Source organism: Carex rostrata, chromosome 21 (assembly GCF_964058835.1).
Source record: "Carex rostrata chromosome 21, lpCarRost1.2, whole genome shotgun sequence".
Taxonomy (NCBI): Eukaryota; Viridiplantae; Streptophyta; class Magnoliopsida; order Poales; family Cyperaceae; genus Carex; species Carex rostrata.
The window spans coordinates 7,913,036-7,926,638 of NC_135938.1; the positions used below are offsets into that span (position 1 = coordinate 7,913,036).

At 38.2% G+C, this 13,603-nt stretch overlaps 1 protein-coding gene across 1 annotated transcript; it reads left to right on the plus strand.

The window, feature by feature from the left end:
• Positions 1-10,019: 10,019 nt before the first annotated feature.
• Positions 10,020-12,086, plus strand: LOC144573297 (accelerated cell death 11-like). Its single transcript, XM_078323042.1, has 4 exons — positions 10,020-10,247; positions 10,587-10,759; positions 11,161-11,306; positions 11,747-12,086. The coding sequence occupies exons 1-4, from the start codon at positions 10,056-10,058 to the stop codon at positions 11,851-11,853; spliced, it is 618 nt and encodes a 205-aa protein (XP_078179168.1). The 5' UTR covers positions 10,020-10,055; the 3' UTR covers positions 11,854-12,086.
• The last annotated feature ends 1,517 nt before the right edge of the window (positions 12,087-13,603 follow it).

Below are 13,603 nucleotides of genomic sequence, written 5' to 3' on the forward strand. Positions count from 1 at the left end.
CCGGTTAGTCCTGGTGGATAACCGATAGAGGCATCAGACGTCTGATGCTCCGCTCCGAGTCGATTCCTTCCCTGGTGAGGCTCTACTCGCTCGGTCTGCATTCCAACTGTGATTTGGAAACAATGTATAAATATGCTATATTAATCTATTTAATTGGTAAGTAGATTAAAGTTTTAGAAATCAATCATGGAGTAGATCTGTAAAAATGATTAAATTGGGTTTTGATGCCAAAGGAATACTGAAGGTGGACCGCCTTGGAAAGTTTCCTGACATACCCCGTTTAATCCTGAGCTTAAGTTGGCCGTAGAAATTTTTGTTCTACGGTCATTCCGCAACTTAAGCCTAAACGGGTTTTGGTTAGCACCCCGAAACCCCAACAGTTGCGACCCATGGCCGCGGGGTGTGACACTAGGTTTGAGTTTGGTTTGAATTAATTCCAAACCGAACCTGGTTTGGTTCGTTTCAATTCGAATCCATTTCGAATCGAATTAAACTCGAATCAAACCCTAATCGAATCACGAACCTCGAATTTTTTTGCCAGCCCTACCCACAACCCGCTAAGCCCTTCCCTTTTCCTTCCCAAAAAAAGTCATTTCTTACCGCCATTATACTCCCACCTACCTATGAGGTACAATTAATAAATGTTGGAATTAAATGTTGTGTAACCTCACTGTCCCTCATTGTCCTACTCCAACATTTTTATTTTTATCCATTTTTAAAAATATTTTAATAAAAATAACCACGTTCTGATCGAAATTTAAAAAATGCCCAAATCGTGGAATAAATCCACAGTTTCGATTTTTTATTCTGAACCGCGGAATAAATCCACGGTCCGAATAAAAAATTGAAACCGTGGATTTAGTCCACGGCCCAGGGTTTAAACTCTATCCAGCACAGATCTTGAAACAACCCCTGTCTTCTTCTCCCTAACCCGTGCGCTCTCTCTCTCTGTGTGTCCGTGAAACACCCGCCTCTCCTCCTCTCTTGCTCCGCTTCCTTCCCCTCCGTTCCAAACCCGCCCTCTCTTTTGCTCACTGATCCGCAGCCCCCATCGAAACCCCACCCGCCTCCCTCTCTCTTGCTCCACCTCCTTCCCCTCCATTTCAAAACCCTAACCTACCTCTTGCTCACTAACCCGCAGTCCTTACCGAAAAACCCGTCTCTCTCGTCACTTCTTGGAGAAGGAAGAAAGGCACCCGAGCTCTCTCTTCCCCGTGCGTTGGGGCACCAAGTCTCACTGCCTTCCTTGTGATTTTCCTCTCTCTTGAATTTTTCATGTTTGATCGAATTGATTAGTTATCGAGTCGGGTTGTTGATTTTCTCGACTCGATCAAATTGATGTTATCTTATATGACTTATGTCGATCGATCTATTTCGAAAAACCATAGAACTTGAATTGATTAATTATCGAGTGCGGGTTGTTGATTTTCCCGACTAGATCAAATTAGATAATATGGAGGGGTTATTGGTAAATTTAAATAGAAGGGTTATTGGTAAATAAAACAGCATATGTTGGTCAACAGTCATCTTAGTCAACAGAAGTTAGTTTAGGCTGTTAGTGATTCATTAGTCAACTAACAATCTGTTAGACTGTTTGTTAGCAAAGTTAGTTAGCACTAATGTTGTTGTAACAGAAGGAATTATGAGACTAGCAAAGTCTTTATATACCATGTAACAATTACATTTGAGATAATGAAAAATCTATTCTCCTTTTACATTCTAATTTCTTCTCTGTATCCTATTATGGTATCAGAGCACCTCAATTTCCTTTCTTCCCTCTAAAACAAAAAAAACAGAATATCAAGAAATGGCAAACAGCACTATCTCCACTCTACCCATTCCTGATCCAGTGATACAGATCACAATCCCAGTGTCCATCAAGTTAGACAGGACCAATTTTCTCACATGGAGGTCACAAATTGAACCGATCATAGATGGATTTGGTTTAGCCCCTTACCTTGATGATTCCGTGACAGTTCCTGAGAAGAAAATTCGAGTTGGCGATCAATTAGTTGACAATCCTAGCTTCCCTGCGTGGCACAGGCAGGATCGATTGCTACTCGGATGGTTACGCTCCACCATTACCGGTCCAGTACTCATGCAATACGTGTCAGCCCAAACCTCAGCCGCACTTTGGAAGTCTCTACATCGCGTCTACTCGGCTATTTCTTCTGCGAGAGTGATGGAACTTCGTCGGCTGTTGCAAACGACCACGAGAGGAGGTCAATCGTGCAATGAGTACTTTGAGAATATGCGAAATATTGCCGATCAGCTCGCTGCTGTTGGAGAACCGGTGACGGATTCTGATCTCTGTCGATACATCCTCAACGGGCTTGGATCGGAATATAACTCCTTTGTAGTCACGATTACAACTCGGGTAGAGCCTCTTGCTATTTCTGATCTCCATGGCTTTCTTCTCACTCATGAGAACCTACTGAACACTCAAACGGGACTGGCCGCCACTGCTTCCCTGCCTTCTTCTCAAAACCCTACCGCCTACTTCACTCAATCTCGCCCTCACTACAATCAGCGTTCTCATAAACAGCACCATTCTAAACCTACTTACACTCAACGCCAGACCTACACTCAAACAGGACGGCCTCACTTCAATCCGCGACCCGTTTATAACCAGAACCCCAATTTTCAGTCCAGGCCCAATTCTTCTCAATCTTCGCTGCTACCTACTCCTTCTTACAGTGGCCCGTCTACTCAGCCTGTTACTGTTCAGAAGAGGCCTTTTAATCCTGACAGAGGGGAAATCTGCCAATTATGTTCCAAACGGGGTCACATTGCAAAAAATTGTTGGTACATAGCAGATTATGTCCCTAAGAATTCTGGTTTTCAATCTAATCTTGCTGAAGTTTATTCCTCCCAGGTACAAAATTACTCGGCACAACCTTCATCTTCTCCTGCCGGGTCCGAGTGGTTTCTTGATAGTGGTGCCACTCACCATGTGACTAATGACCTCAATAGTCTCCATTCGTACATGCCGTATGACGGTCTCGATGCACTCCATATCGGTGACGGTTCCGGTATGCGTATTAGTCATATTGGGTTTACATCTTTGACCATTTCTAAATTCAATTTTCAATTGAAAGATGTGCTCTTTGTGCCGAATTTTACTAAGAAACTTTTGAGTCTTTCTAAGCTTTTGCAAGATAACTCAATTCTCATCGAATTTTACTCTCATGTTTGTGTTGTCAAGGAGCGCCACACAATGAGAGTCATTCTTCAAGCTCGGCTCGTTAATGGGCTTTACATGGTTTCTTCTCAACCGGTTTTTGCCCCTCAAGTGTTCATTGGTGAACGAGTTTCCGTGGATCTATGGCACTCAAGACTTGGTCATCCGTCTCATTCTACTACTACACGAATTTTACTTGACTATGGCTTACCTTGTACCTCTAATAAATTGTCCTTTTGTCACGATTGTTGCGTGGCTAAGGCTCATAGGCTACCTTTTCTTGATAGTACCTCTTCTACTTCTCATCCATTAGAGCTTGTACACTCGGATGTATGGGGTCCTTCCCCAGTTTTATCAAATAATGGTTTCCGTTATTACGTGATTTTTATTGATGACTATACTCGGTTTTCTTGGATTTATTTTTTACACTCAAAAGATGAAGTGGTTCGGGTTTTCTCTTTGTTTAAGTCTCAAGTTGAGACTTTGCTCTCTTATTCTATCAAAACTCTAAGAACCGATGGAGGCACCGAATATGCCAAACTCTCACGGATTTACCCTTCTCTAGTTCATCAAAAAACGTGCCCATACACGCCCCAACAAAACGGGGTTTCGGAACGAAAACATCGGCATGTGGTTGAACTTTCTCTTTCCATTATGGCTCATGCTTCTATTCCCGAAAAATATTGGGACGAAATTTTTTCTAGTGTGGTCTATCTCATTAATAGACTACCTTCCTCCACCCATTCACCTTCTCCCTTCTCATCTCTTTTTCACAAGACACCCGATTATACGTTTCTACGGGTTTTGGGTTGTCTCTGTTTCCCATACATACGACCATATACCGATCACAAGCTTCAACCGAGATCTGTTCCTTGTGTTTTTATGGGTTATTCTTTCTCCCAAAAAGGCTATAAATGTCTCCATTTGGAGACCAATCGGGTTTACATGTCCAGACACGTTATATTTGATGAAACTAAATTTCCTTTCACAACTTTTCTTTCTTCAGATTCCTCCCTGCAGCCACCTTCTGGATCAGATAGCTGGTTGTCTCTTCTTATTCCAGTTCATGCATCTAACTCTGGAGCGGATCAGCCACATGGTGCCCCTGTTCTCTCCAAACCGTCGGGTCCAACCTGCTCTGGAGCGGATCCCATCACCGCCTCTATTATTTCCTCCAATCCTTCGTGTACCACTCGAATTGGAGATGATCCTAGCCGCCTTCCCTCTATTTCCTCCTTACCTTCGGGTCCAACCTGCTCTGGAGAGGATCCTGTCACTCACCTTTCATGCATGGGCACTACTACTTCCATTCAACCCGAGAGCCTCATTCCTTCAACAGAGACTCAGGCTCAGCATCTCTCTACACCTGTCCCTTCACTCCAGAACTTTTCTAATCCACCCAGTCACTCCATGACCACTCGTAATCGTGACAAAACACGAAAACCTCGACTTTTTCCTGATCATATTGCCTATATCTCTCAATCCTTCCTTGATACCGAGCCCTCAACTTTTAACCAAGCAAAATCTCATTCTCAATGGCTTCAAGCTATGCAAAAGGAATACGATGCTCTCATCTTGAATCATACTTGGGATCTTGTTCCTTTCTCTCCCGAACAAAATGTTGTTGGATGCAAATGGGTGTTTAAAATAAAGAGACATGCGGATGGCACTATTGAGCGATACAAAGCCCGTTTAGTTGCCAAAGGTTTCCACCAAGAGGAAGGCATTGATTTTTTTGATACATTTAGTCCGGTAGTACGACCTACCACTATTCGCATCGTTCTCACTATTGCACTCACACGTGCGTGGCCAATCCGTCAACTAGATGTCCAAAATGCTTTTCTCATGGTGAACTCAAAGAAACGGTGTTCATGCAACAACCACCCGGATTCGTTGATTCCTCTCATCCTCACCATGTGTGCAAGCTTTCCAAGGCGATCTATGGTCTCAAACAATCTCCAAGGGCTTGGTTTCATACATTGAGCACCGCTCTTCTCCAACAAGGGTTCGTTGCCTCCCATTATGACCCTTCACTCTTCATTTTCTCTTCTCATGGATCTACACTAGTTGTTCTCGTGTATGTTGATGACATTATTGTCACGGGGAGTTCTTCACACCTTGTTCAAAACTTCATCTTATCCATCCAAAAGTCCTTTGCTCTTAAGGATCTTGGCCCTCTACATTATTTTCTTGGCATTGAGGTCGCTTCTACCTCTCATGGCTTACATCTCTCTCAAACCAAATACCTTCGTGATCTTTTAACTAGAACCCGAATGCTTGATTCTAACCCTTGTCCTTCTCCTATGGTTCCCAATTCCTCTCTTTCCCGACATGATGGAGACCCATTTGAAGATCCTCACCTTTACCGATCTATTGTTGGTGCATTGCAATACGCCACGGTGACTCGACCCGATATAGCCTTTGCGGTTAACAAGGTTTCTCAGTTTATGCACTCTCCTACCACCTTGCATTGGGCAGCTGTGAAGCGTATCTTACGCTACCTCAAAGGATCCATATCTCACGGCCTTGATCTCAAACCGGCATCCACTTTGACTCTACACGCATATAGCGACGCCGATTGGGCCGGCTCTCCGGACGACCGCAAATCTACCTCGGGATTTTGTATCTTTTTCGGCAACAATTTGATCTCTTGGAGCTCAAAAAAACAACCAACGGTTGCTCGGTCAAGTACCGAATCCGAATATCGAAGCCTAGCGGTTGCAAGTGCCGAATTGGTTTGGGTTCAATACTTGCTCAAAGAATTACATGTCGCCCTCTCTTCTCCTCCTTCTCTATGGTGTGACAACATTGGAGCCTCATTCCTTGCCTCGAACCCAATGTTTCACGCCCGAACGAAACATGTTGAAATTGATTACCACTTTATCCGTGAACGCGTAGCCAACAACACCTTGCATATTCGATTCATCTCCACCAAAGACCAAATAGCCGATGCACTAACCAAGCCTCTTGCTGCCCCCAGATTCATTCACTTACGCCTCAAGCTGACAGTCACCAAGGCTCCTTCAGCTTGCGAGAGGCATAAAACAGCATATGTTGGTCAACAGTCATCTTAGTCAACAGAAGTTAGTTTAGGCTGTTAGTGATTCATTAGTCAACTAACAATCTGTTAGACTGTTTGTTAGCAAAGTTAGTTAGCACTAATGTTGTTGTAACAGAAGGAATTATGAGACTAGCAAAGTCTTTATATACCATGTAACAATTACATTTGAGATAATGAAAAATCTATTCTCCTTTTACATTCTAATTTCTTCTATGTATCCTATTAGTAAAATTAGATAATATGGAGAGGTGTATTGTTAATAAACTTGAATTGTGTAAATTAATTAAGTAGGGGGCCTCTATGCAAATCTGAAAATTTTGAATTATAATTCAGCCTTAGGAAATGCATTTTTGAATTGGGCCATTAAAGTGTTGAAACTTGCCTTGAATTGTTATATTGGAAATAAAATGTAAATTTAAAATAGAAAATTGAGCTTATAACTTTTGGACTCGGTTGTAAATTAAAGTGGAAATGATGAAATATTATACTGAGCGCATGATAAACTTTTGAATATGATTAGTATGTCATATCTATTTTATAAAATCTACACTCTATATACTTAGTATATGTCAAATCATTTTCTAGACCTCCTGTTTTTCAATTGCAATAGTCATCAATTCAGGTTGAACCGGCACATTCGACCAGATTTGCATTTATTTCTCTTATTATCCATTTTTTTTTTTAAATTAACTAATCTTTTGATGTATGCTTATTTGCATTTACATCACTGGTTTTAAATCCATGGAGATTAGACTGATCGATGCTTTTTGGGGGTCCAATCGACATCGAATCAAATTCAATATGATATTTGATCTGAGCCATTTTATCCGTATCGAGATCGTGCATCCAGTTAGTTTTTAATTTTAATTCTCCGCACAAATCTTAGCGCAGATCTAAATGCTGGCTTTTTTACTTGCAAACCTCACTTATCTATGAGGAGATGTTAGAAAATCCAATATTTATGACAATATCAATGCACTTATTTTGATTTAGTGGTAATATATATATATATATATATGCTGTTAGTAGATAATCATGCTGGAATTGAAAGGAATGGACAAAAATTAGTGAATGTTTGCCTTTAATTCATCTTTTATGTATTGATTAGTTGCTTTAATTAAAGATTACAGGCAGAGGGAATCGAATATACAGAGAAGTTCCCAGCATTTGCCTACTAGCTTAATTAGAATAATGTGCAATTAGAGGTGCTACTTTTACCTGATTATCTGGATTCTATTCAGAACCGAACAGGATCCGACCCGGAACAGACTCGGATCCGATTAATTTGAATAGAGTATGGTTTAAAAAATATAACCGGTTAAATTATGAGTATGGTTACAAAATTAATAATTTAATATCCGACCTGGAACCGATAATGTAATGGGTAGGATATGAGTTTCATTTAATTATCCAACCCATAACCGAACCCGACCCGATACCCGTATAAATACCCGATAAAACATATATTAATAACTATTAATATATAAAAGTACAACTTTGCATATTAATTTTTGCATAAGCCGTGATGAGTCAAGTACTTTATTTTAATATGAGAAAATAGAATGCAGTGACATATTCACTATGTTTATACACATTGATGGATGTCAAATTTATTTCTTCTATAACAGCCGCATTAATTTTTTAAATAAAATTTATTACTATGGATACATCATTCAATATTTGTCTTGATATTATTTGCATAATAATGGAAATTTATTGCTCTCATTGATATGTCATTTCTACAAATTATTAGTATTCCATTAATAGATTTTTTGAACCATAGAAAATGAAATCGTCATCTATAATATTTTACTTTTTAAAAATTATATTTTTTCTTCAATATTTTTTTTCAAAAGTTATTTTCTCTCCATCGTCCTGATTTTTTTGTGACATATACCCACTCCGGATTTGGAACCGCCCCGTATCCGAACCGGACTTGATAATCTACAAACAAGTTATGGGTATATATCTACCGGAACCGAAAGACTGGACCCGAAATATCTACGGTAGATAGGTACCCGGATCTGGATTCGACCCGAATAGTAGTTATTCCAACATTTACAAGAAATAGAGAATAGCAACTATTCTCATTATTCCGAATAACAAAAATGTTATTTGAATGCATATTGTTATTCTGAATAGCCTTTATTATCAAATAGCTCCTTATTCTAGTTATTCTCACTACATCCAAACATACCCTAAAAATATCACGAGAATTGAGTTGCCGGACGTGCCCTTAGATTTGTATAATGCTAGAGTGAAAGAAAATGTTATAAATTATAAGAGAGCGTGTGGGGAACAGGGGAAGTGAAAATGAGAGAGAAGAGTTAGTGTGGGGAGTGGGGGCTCAGCTGGGAAAAAGTAGAAGTGAGAGAAAGAATAAAAAATGAGTGGGATATAGGGTCGGACCCAGTAGAGAATTAAAAAATTAAAAAAAGCAAAAGATAAAGTGGGAGAAATGGAGAGTGATTCGCATTCGCATTCGCACGGAAATGAAATGGTCGGTTCATTCTATTCGGTTTTAAAACTTTAAAATCGAATCGAACCAAAGTATTTGGTTCTGAAAACTTTTAAAAAAAAAAAGCGGAAGGCATATTTGCTGTTTCTATTATTTTTTAGAGTATTAATAAAAAAATCGGAAGTAGTAAGAAGAGAGAGATGGAGAAGAAATAGATTTCATTATTTGTTTTTCTGTATTACAACGCTGTTTTTTTTTTTGAGAAAATATTACAACGGTAGTTATTTTCTACTGTATTTGAAAGAAAATAATCTAAGCTAGAATACAAACTACAGCTCATGCTAACTGTAAGCGCCACAGAGAATATCAGTCTGTTGATTTCACTCCCTGTGAATTTGGAATTCAGATCCTCTGAGATATCTCATATTTTGCGTGACTTTTTGGAAACATCTGAACCGTTCAAATACGTTGTGCACCAATCTCGAAGCTCAAATAATACTGGCCCCCGCGCTACTCCCGAATAGGCACTGGACACGTCGGTCACGCAAAAGTTGAGATATCTCAGAGGATACGCACTCGTTAATTTGTATATCCAGGTTGATTGTTTGTGGCCTGCTGCTGTATATCTAACTTTCTGAAAAATAAATCTTTACAAATCCATTTGGCCTCACATGAAAATAGAATTAGAATTCTTTCAATTTTTAGAGGCAGGGATGTGATTTAGATTTGTACTATTTTGTAACTTGCTTTTTAGGTTTATACTCTTTGCTTAATTCAAATATATATAGACCAAAAAAACCAAGGCTCAGTGCCACATTGAAATGTAAAAAAAGAATAAAATCACCTTTAAAGCGTATTTATTGATGTATCCAATTTCAATTAACTGTATTATTGTGAAGGACATCAAAATCAATGGCAGAAAACCAAAGCTTTACAAATCCATTTGGCCTCACATGAAAATAGAATTACAATTCTTTAAATCTTTACATTTGTATTATTTTGTAACGTGCTTTTAAGGATTATACTATTTACTTAATTCAAAAGAAAGAAAAAAAAAACAATGGTTTCCTTGGAATATCAATTTGAACTCGTAATTCAACAAATTACAACTTGTGTTGCAAAAAGTTCGTCGTACTGGACCTTGCAAAAAGTTTATCAACTTTGTGTTTATCTAATATTGACAAATTTGCCCCTTGCATGGTACATTTTGTGCTTAGCTCAGACCGAACTAAAAAACCAATTAGTAATTAAAATAAAGATTTGAATTAAATTACCCCCAAAATCAGGCTGGGGTCGTGACAAAAAGAAAGTCAAGGAGGAAAACAAGAAATAATAGAACGAGATCGAAAAGGAAAATGTCCGGGGTGGCAGAAGAGAAACCACTGCGTAAGATTGCGGCTGCATTCGATCCGCTTGCTGATGTGGCAAACAGTGGAGGCACGGCGATGGAGCTCGAGGCCTTCTCTCGTGCATGTGCACACGTGTCGGTTGTCTTTGAATCTCTTGGCATCGCCTTCAAATTCGCTGAGAAGGATTATGTATCTAAGGCATGGACATTATTTTTCCTTTAGAGCTATTGCTTTAGACCTTTTAGACCTTTTGTTTATTAGCTGTTTTAACGTTTTTCACTTAATTTTTGGCATTTACCCACTTCAAAGATGGAAATTGTGTGAATATTTTATGAGATGTTGCCTTATTAATATTGTTTCCTGCACATAGTCCTGTCAGCATGTATCCATGCATGAACACCAAAGCAAGCTCATGCAGCTAATAAATTTCTACTCAGCTCGATGCATTTTAGGGCTTATTTGGGTTGAATATTGCCACAATAAGAAACCAATTCGAACATAATTCTTTGAAATTTAGAATGATGGACTTGGTGGCAGGTGGATGATTTGATAGAGGCATCAAAATCTATCTCGACATTGGAAAATATGATAGAATTAGACATCCAACAAGACTGTGTGAGACAAGTCGGGAGCCACACAAGAAATCTACTCAGAGTACTACGTGGTCTCGACATGATGAGAGTTCTTTATGAGGAGATTATCAAGTCAGAGTAAGTTGCAAGACCAGTGATATGTAAATTTATGAGCTGGGCATATACAAATACTTCTCATTTGTCATGTGACATCTGTGTTGTGTCAAACAACCTTTTCATGTGAATTGTGTGTTCTTACATCTGACAAATAAATGAAGGAATCATATTTGGTTTTAGTATTGTGTGATTTATGACTGCCATTGTGGTTTCTAAGCTGATATACTAGCATTTATCCTTGCTCAAATGCAATTGGTTAGTGAGGTACCAGATAAATGCTATTTAAGCCCTAATGCTCAACATTAAGCCCAAAGACACTTCCATCTTACCCTGTTTAATTCTTCATTTAGCCATGCTTGCAATAAGAGTCGGTGCTAATTTTTTTTCTTTTTCTTTGCAACATCCTTGTTAACAAATTACAGTGGCAATTCAGTAAGAGATGCACTATCAATGGCCTACGAAAAAGTTTTTGCACATCATCACAGTTGGGCTGTTAGAAAAGCAGTTGCAGCTGGCCTGTTTGCGCTTCCTTCCAAGTCCCGGCTCTTGAAAAGTCTGAATGAAGATGGTATGTTCTTTTACACAAATGTCTTGATTACTGTCTGGTTTTTTAATATTCTTATGTGCTGGTTCTAACTTCTACGATCCACTCAATGTCTCATTTGCTGAATTATTCCATTTGGATCTTAAATTGTGTTCTATCTATTACCAAGGATTAGAATGTATTAATTCCTGGATATAATGCTTTGTTATGGTAAGGTATCGGTTATCAGACTATCAATCTTTCTACTTTTTTTTATGTGGCTTTTTTCGTCATGAGGGACAAGGAGCATTGCTGGAAATACTTGGTCATATATTTATGATTATGTTTTTCGTCATTACCTCATCTAAAAGTCACAAACTTTTTAAACAAATTATCACAAAAATTATTTGTGTAGTTAACAGTATATGCATAATCATTGCCTTACAAAATGACTTAATTTAGTTGGTTTTTCGTATTTTGCACAGAGGGCTCAGCAAAAGTTGAGATGCAGAGTTTCGTCAGAACATCTGTGCCTGTTATCAAGTATGTTGAGGAATTGTTCAATTCAAGGCAGCTTGGTATTGATTGGTGAACCTTTTGCCAATGATGTCGGCGGAGATGATATTGTTTAGATGTTTAGGTATTTATATCTTGTTAGATGGTACTGTTCAGATGTTTATATTACTCGACATTTAGATGTATAGGTATTTATATATTATTTAGATGGTACTGTTTATGTTACTCGATAATTACTGTTTATATGTTACTTGATATTTTGATGTTTATGTTTGATGATATGGTATACAGTTTCTTGATATTTATGTTTATATTTGTTTGTATGTTTATGTTGTATGTGATGTTTATGTTTATGTTAATTGTATGTATCTATATTTATGTTTATATTTGTTTGTATGTTTATGTTGTATGCTGGTACGTGTGGTATCAATTATTAAATGATGAAAATGTAAGTAACAAAAAAAAAATCCATAAACCTGACAGAAGAGCATCAGTGACCGGTTTTGAGTATCAGCGATCGATTATTTTGGTCTTTGATAAATAGAGAATCAGCGACCGGTTTGGAGTTTCAGCAACCAGTCTGATTGGTCGTTGATAACATGTGTATCAACGACCATTTATTTTGATTGCTGATGCATTTTTATGACATCAGCAAAAACTAACAGTGACTAAAAAAAATTGGTCGCTGATAAGTTATCAGCAACCGGGTGACGTCATTCAGCGATCGGTGACGTCATCGGGAGAGCATCAGCGATAATGCCTTCAGCGACCAGAGTAAGGCATCAGCAACCAGCACCATACTTTTCAACGACCACCGGTCGCTGATAGTTGGTTCTGCTGTAGTATTTGCTGAAGTGGGGTCTCAACCAAACTTATCAATTCTCATATTGTTTTCTTCTGTTTTTCTTTCAACACACAGATTTATGTAACTATACTACTTGTCTTTGATAGTGCCAAAAATTCGTTTATTGAAAGTTTGATTTTTCTCTAACTTCCTATATAATTATAAATTGTTATCGTCACTCTGACTACAGTTTCAAGTAGAAATATCCATCTTCGCTGTCAAGTAGCTAAGTTGTGCACTTAAAGTACTTTAATGTTTTCATACTTCAACTCCCTTGATTTTTCAATTGTAATTTTATTTACCATATATGCAAGAAGTGGATCATGCATTTGAGGTGCTAATTTGACAATCACCCAAAAAATATTAAACCTCTACGAATCAACTTATTTTTTAGGGATGAACTAACTATCCTCCGATTCATTTCCCTCATTTATCTCCCAGTCAATAACTATATTTGTTGACCACTAATTAAGAGGGGAGCCACAACTTTCAACACTAAAAAACAAAACAAAATGTGTCATATCACTACAACAATGTAGATACTTTTTGCGAGAGAAAAAACAAATTTATGATGGTACTCCCTCGCGAAAAATACCGTCGCAAAAAGAAAAAGCTGAAGAATGTGAGTAGTCCGTCGCAAAAAGTCACTTTTTTATCCTCGCGAAAGGTGTCTCATTCTTGTTGCATTATCGATTATTAAGTTGAGGGGCTACTCATTTACTGGGTGGAGCACTAACTACTTGAGGGACCGCTTAATATTTGATAAATTTTACAACTGGCGCGTGCAAATATGGATACATATGCACACAAGTGTTAATATATAATAGATCAAGTATTCATACCTAATATATCAAGTATTTTAAAAAAAAACTGGACACATCACATCCATCTTTTACACGTTTTTAGAGGTGGGTTTTTTTTTCTCCGTTCAATCTCACCAATATTTCTAAAGATCTATGATAAAATTTGTAAATCTAATATC

What these genes read in the sequence shown, in the direction of transcription:
- LOC144573297 (XM_078323042.1), top strand. Translation starts at nt 10,056, where the DNA reads ATGTCCGGGGTGGCAGAAGAGAAACCACTGCGTAAGATTGCGGCTGCA. An exon ending in AGAAGGATTATGTATCTAAG is followed by an intron (nt 10,248 to 10,586) that starts GCATGGACATTA and finishes ACTTGGTGGCAG; the next exon opens with GTGGATGATTTGATAGAGGC. An exon ending in GAAAAGTCTGAATGAAGATG is followed by an intron (nt 11,307 to 11,746) that starts GTATGTTCTTTT and finishes TATTTTGCACAG; the next exon opens with AGGGCTCAGCAAAAGTTGAG.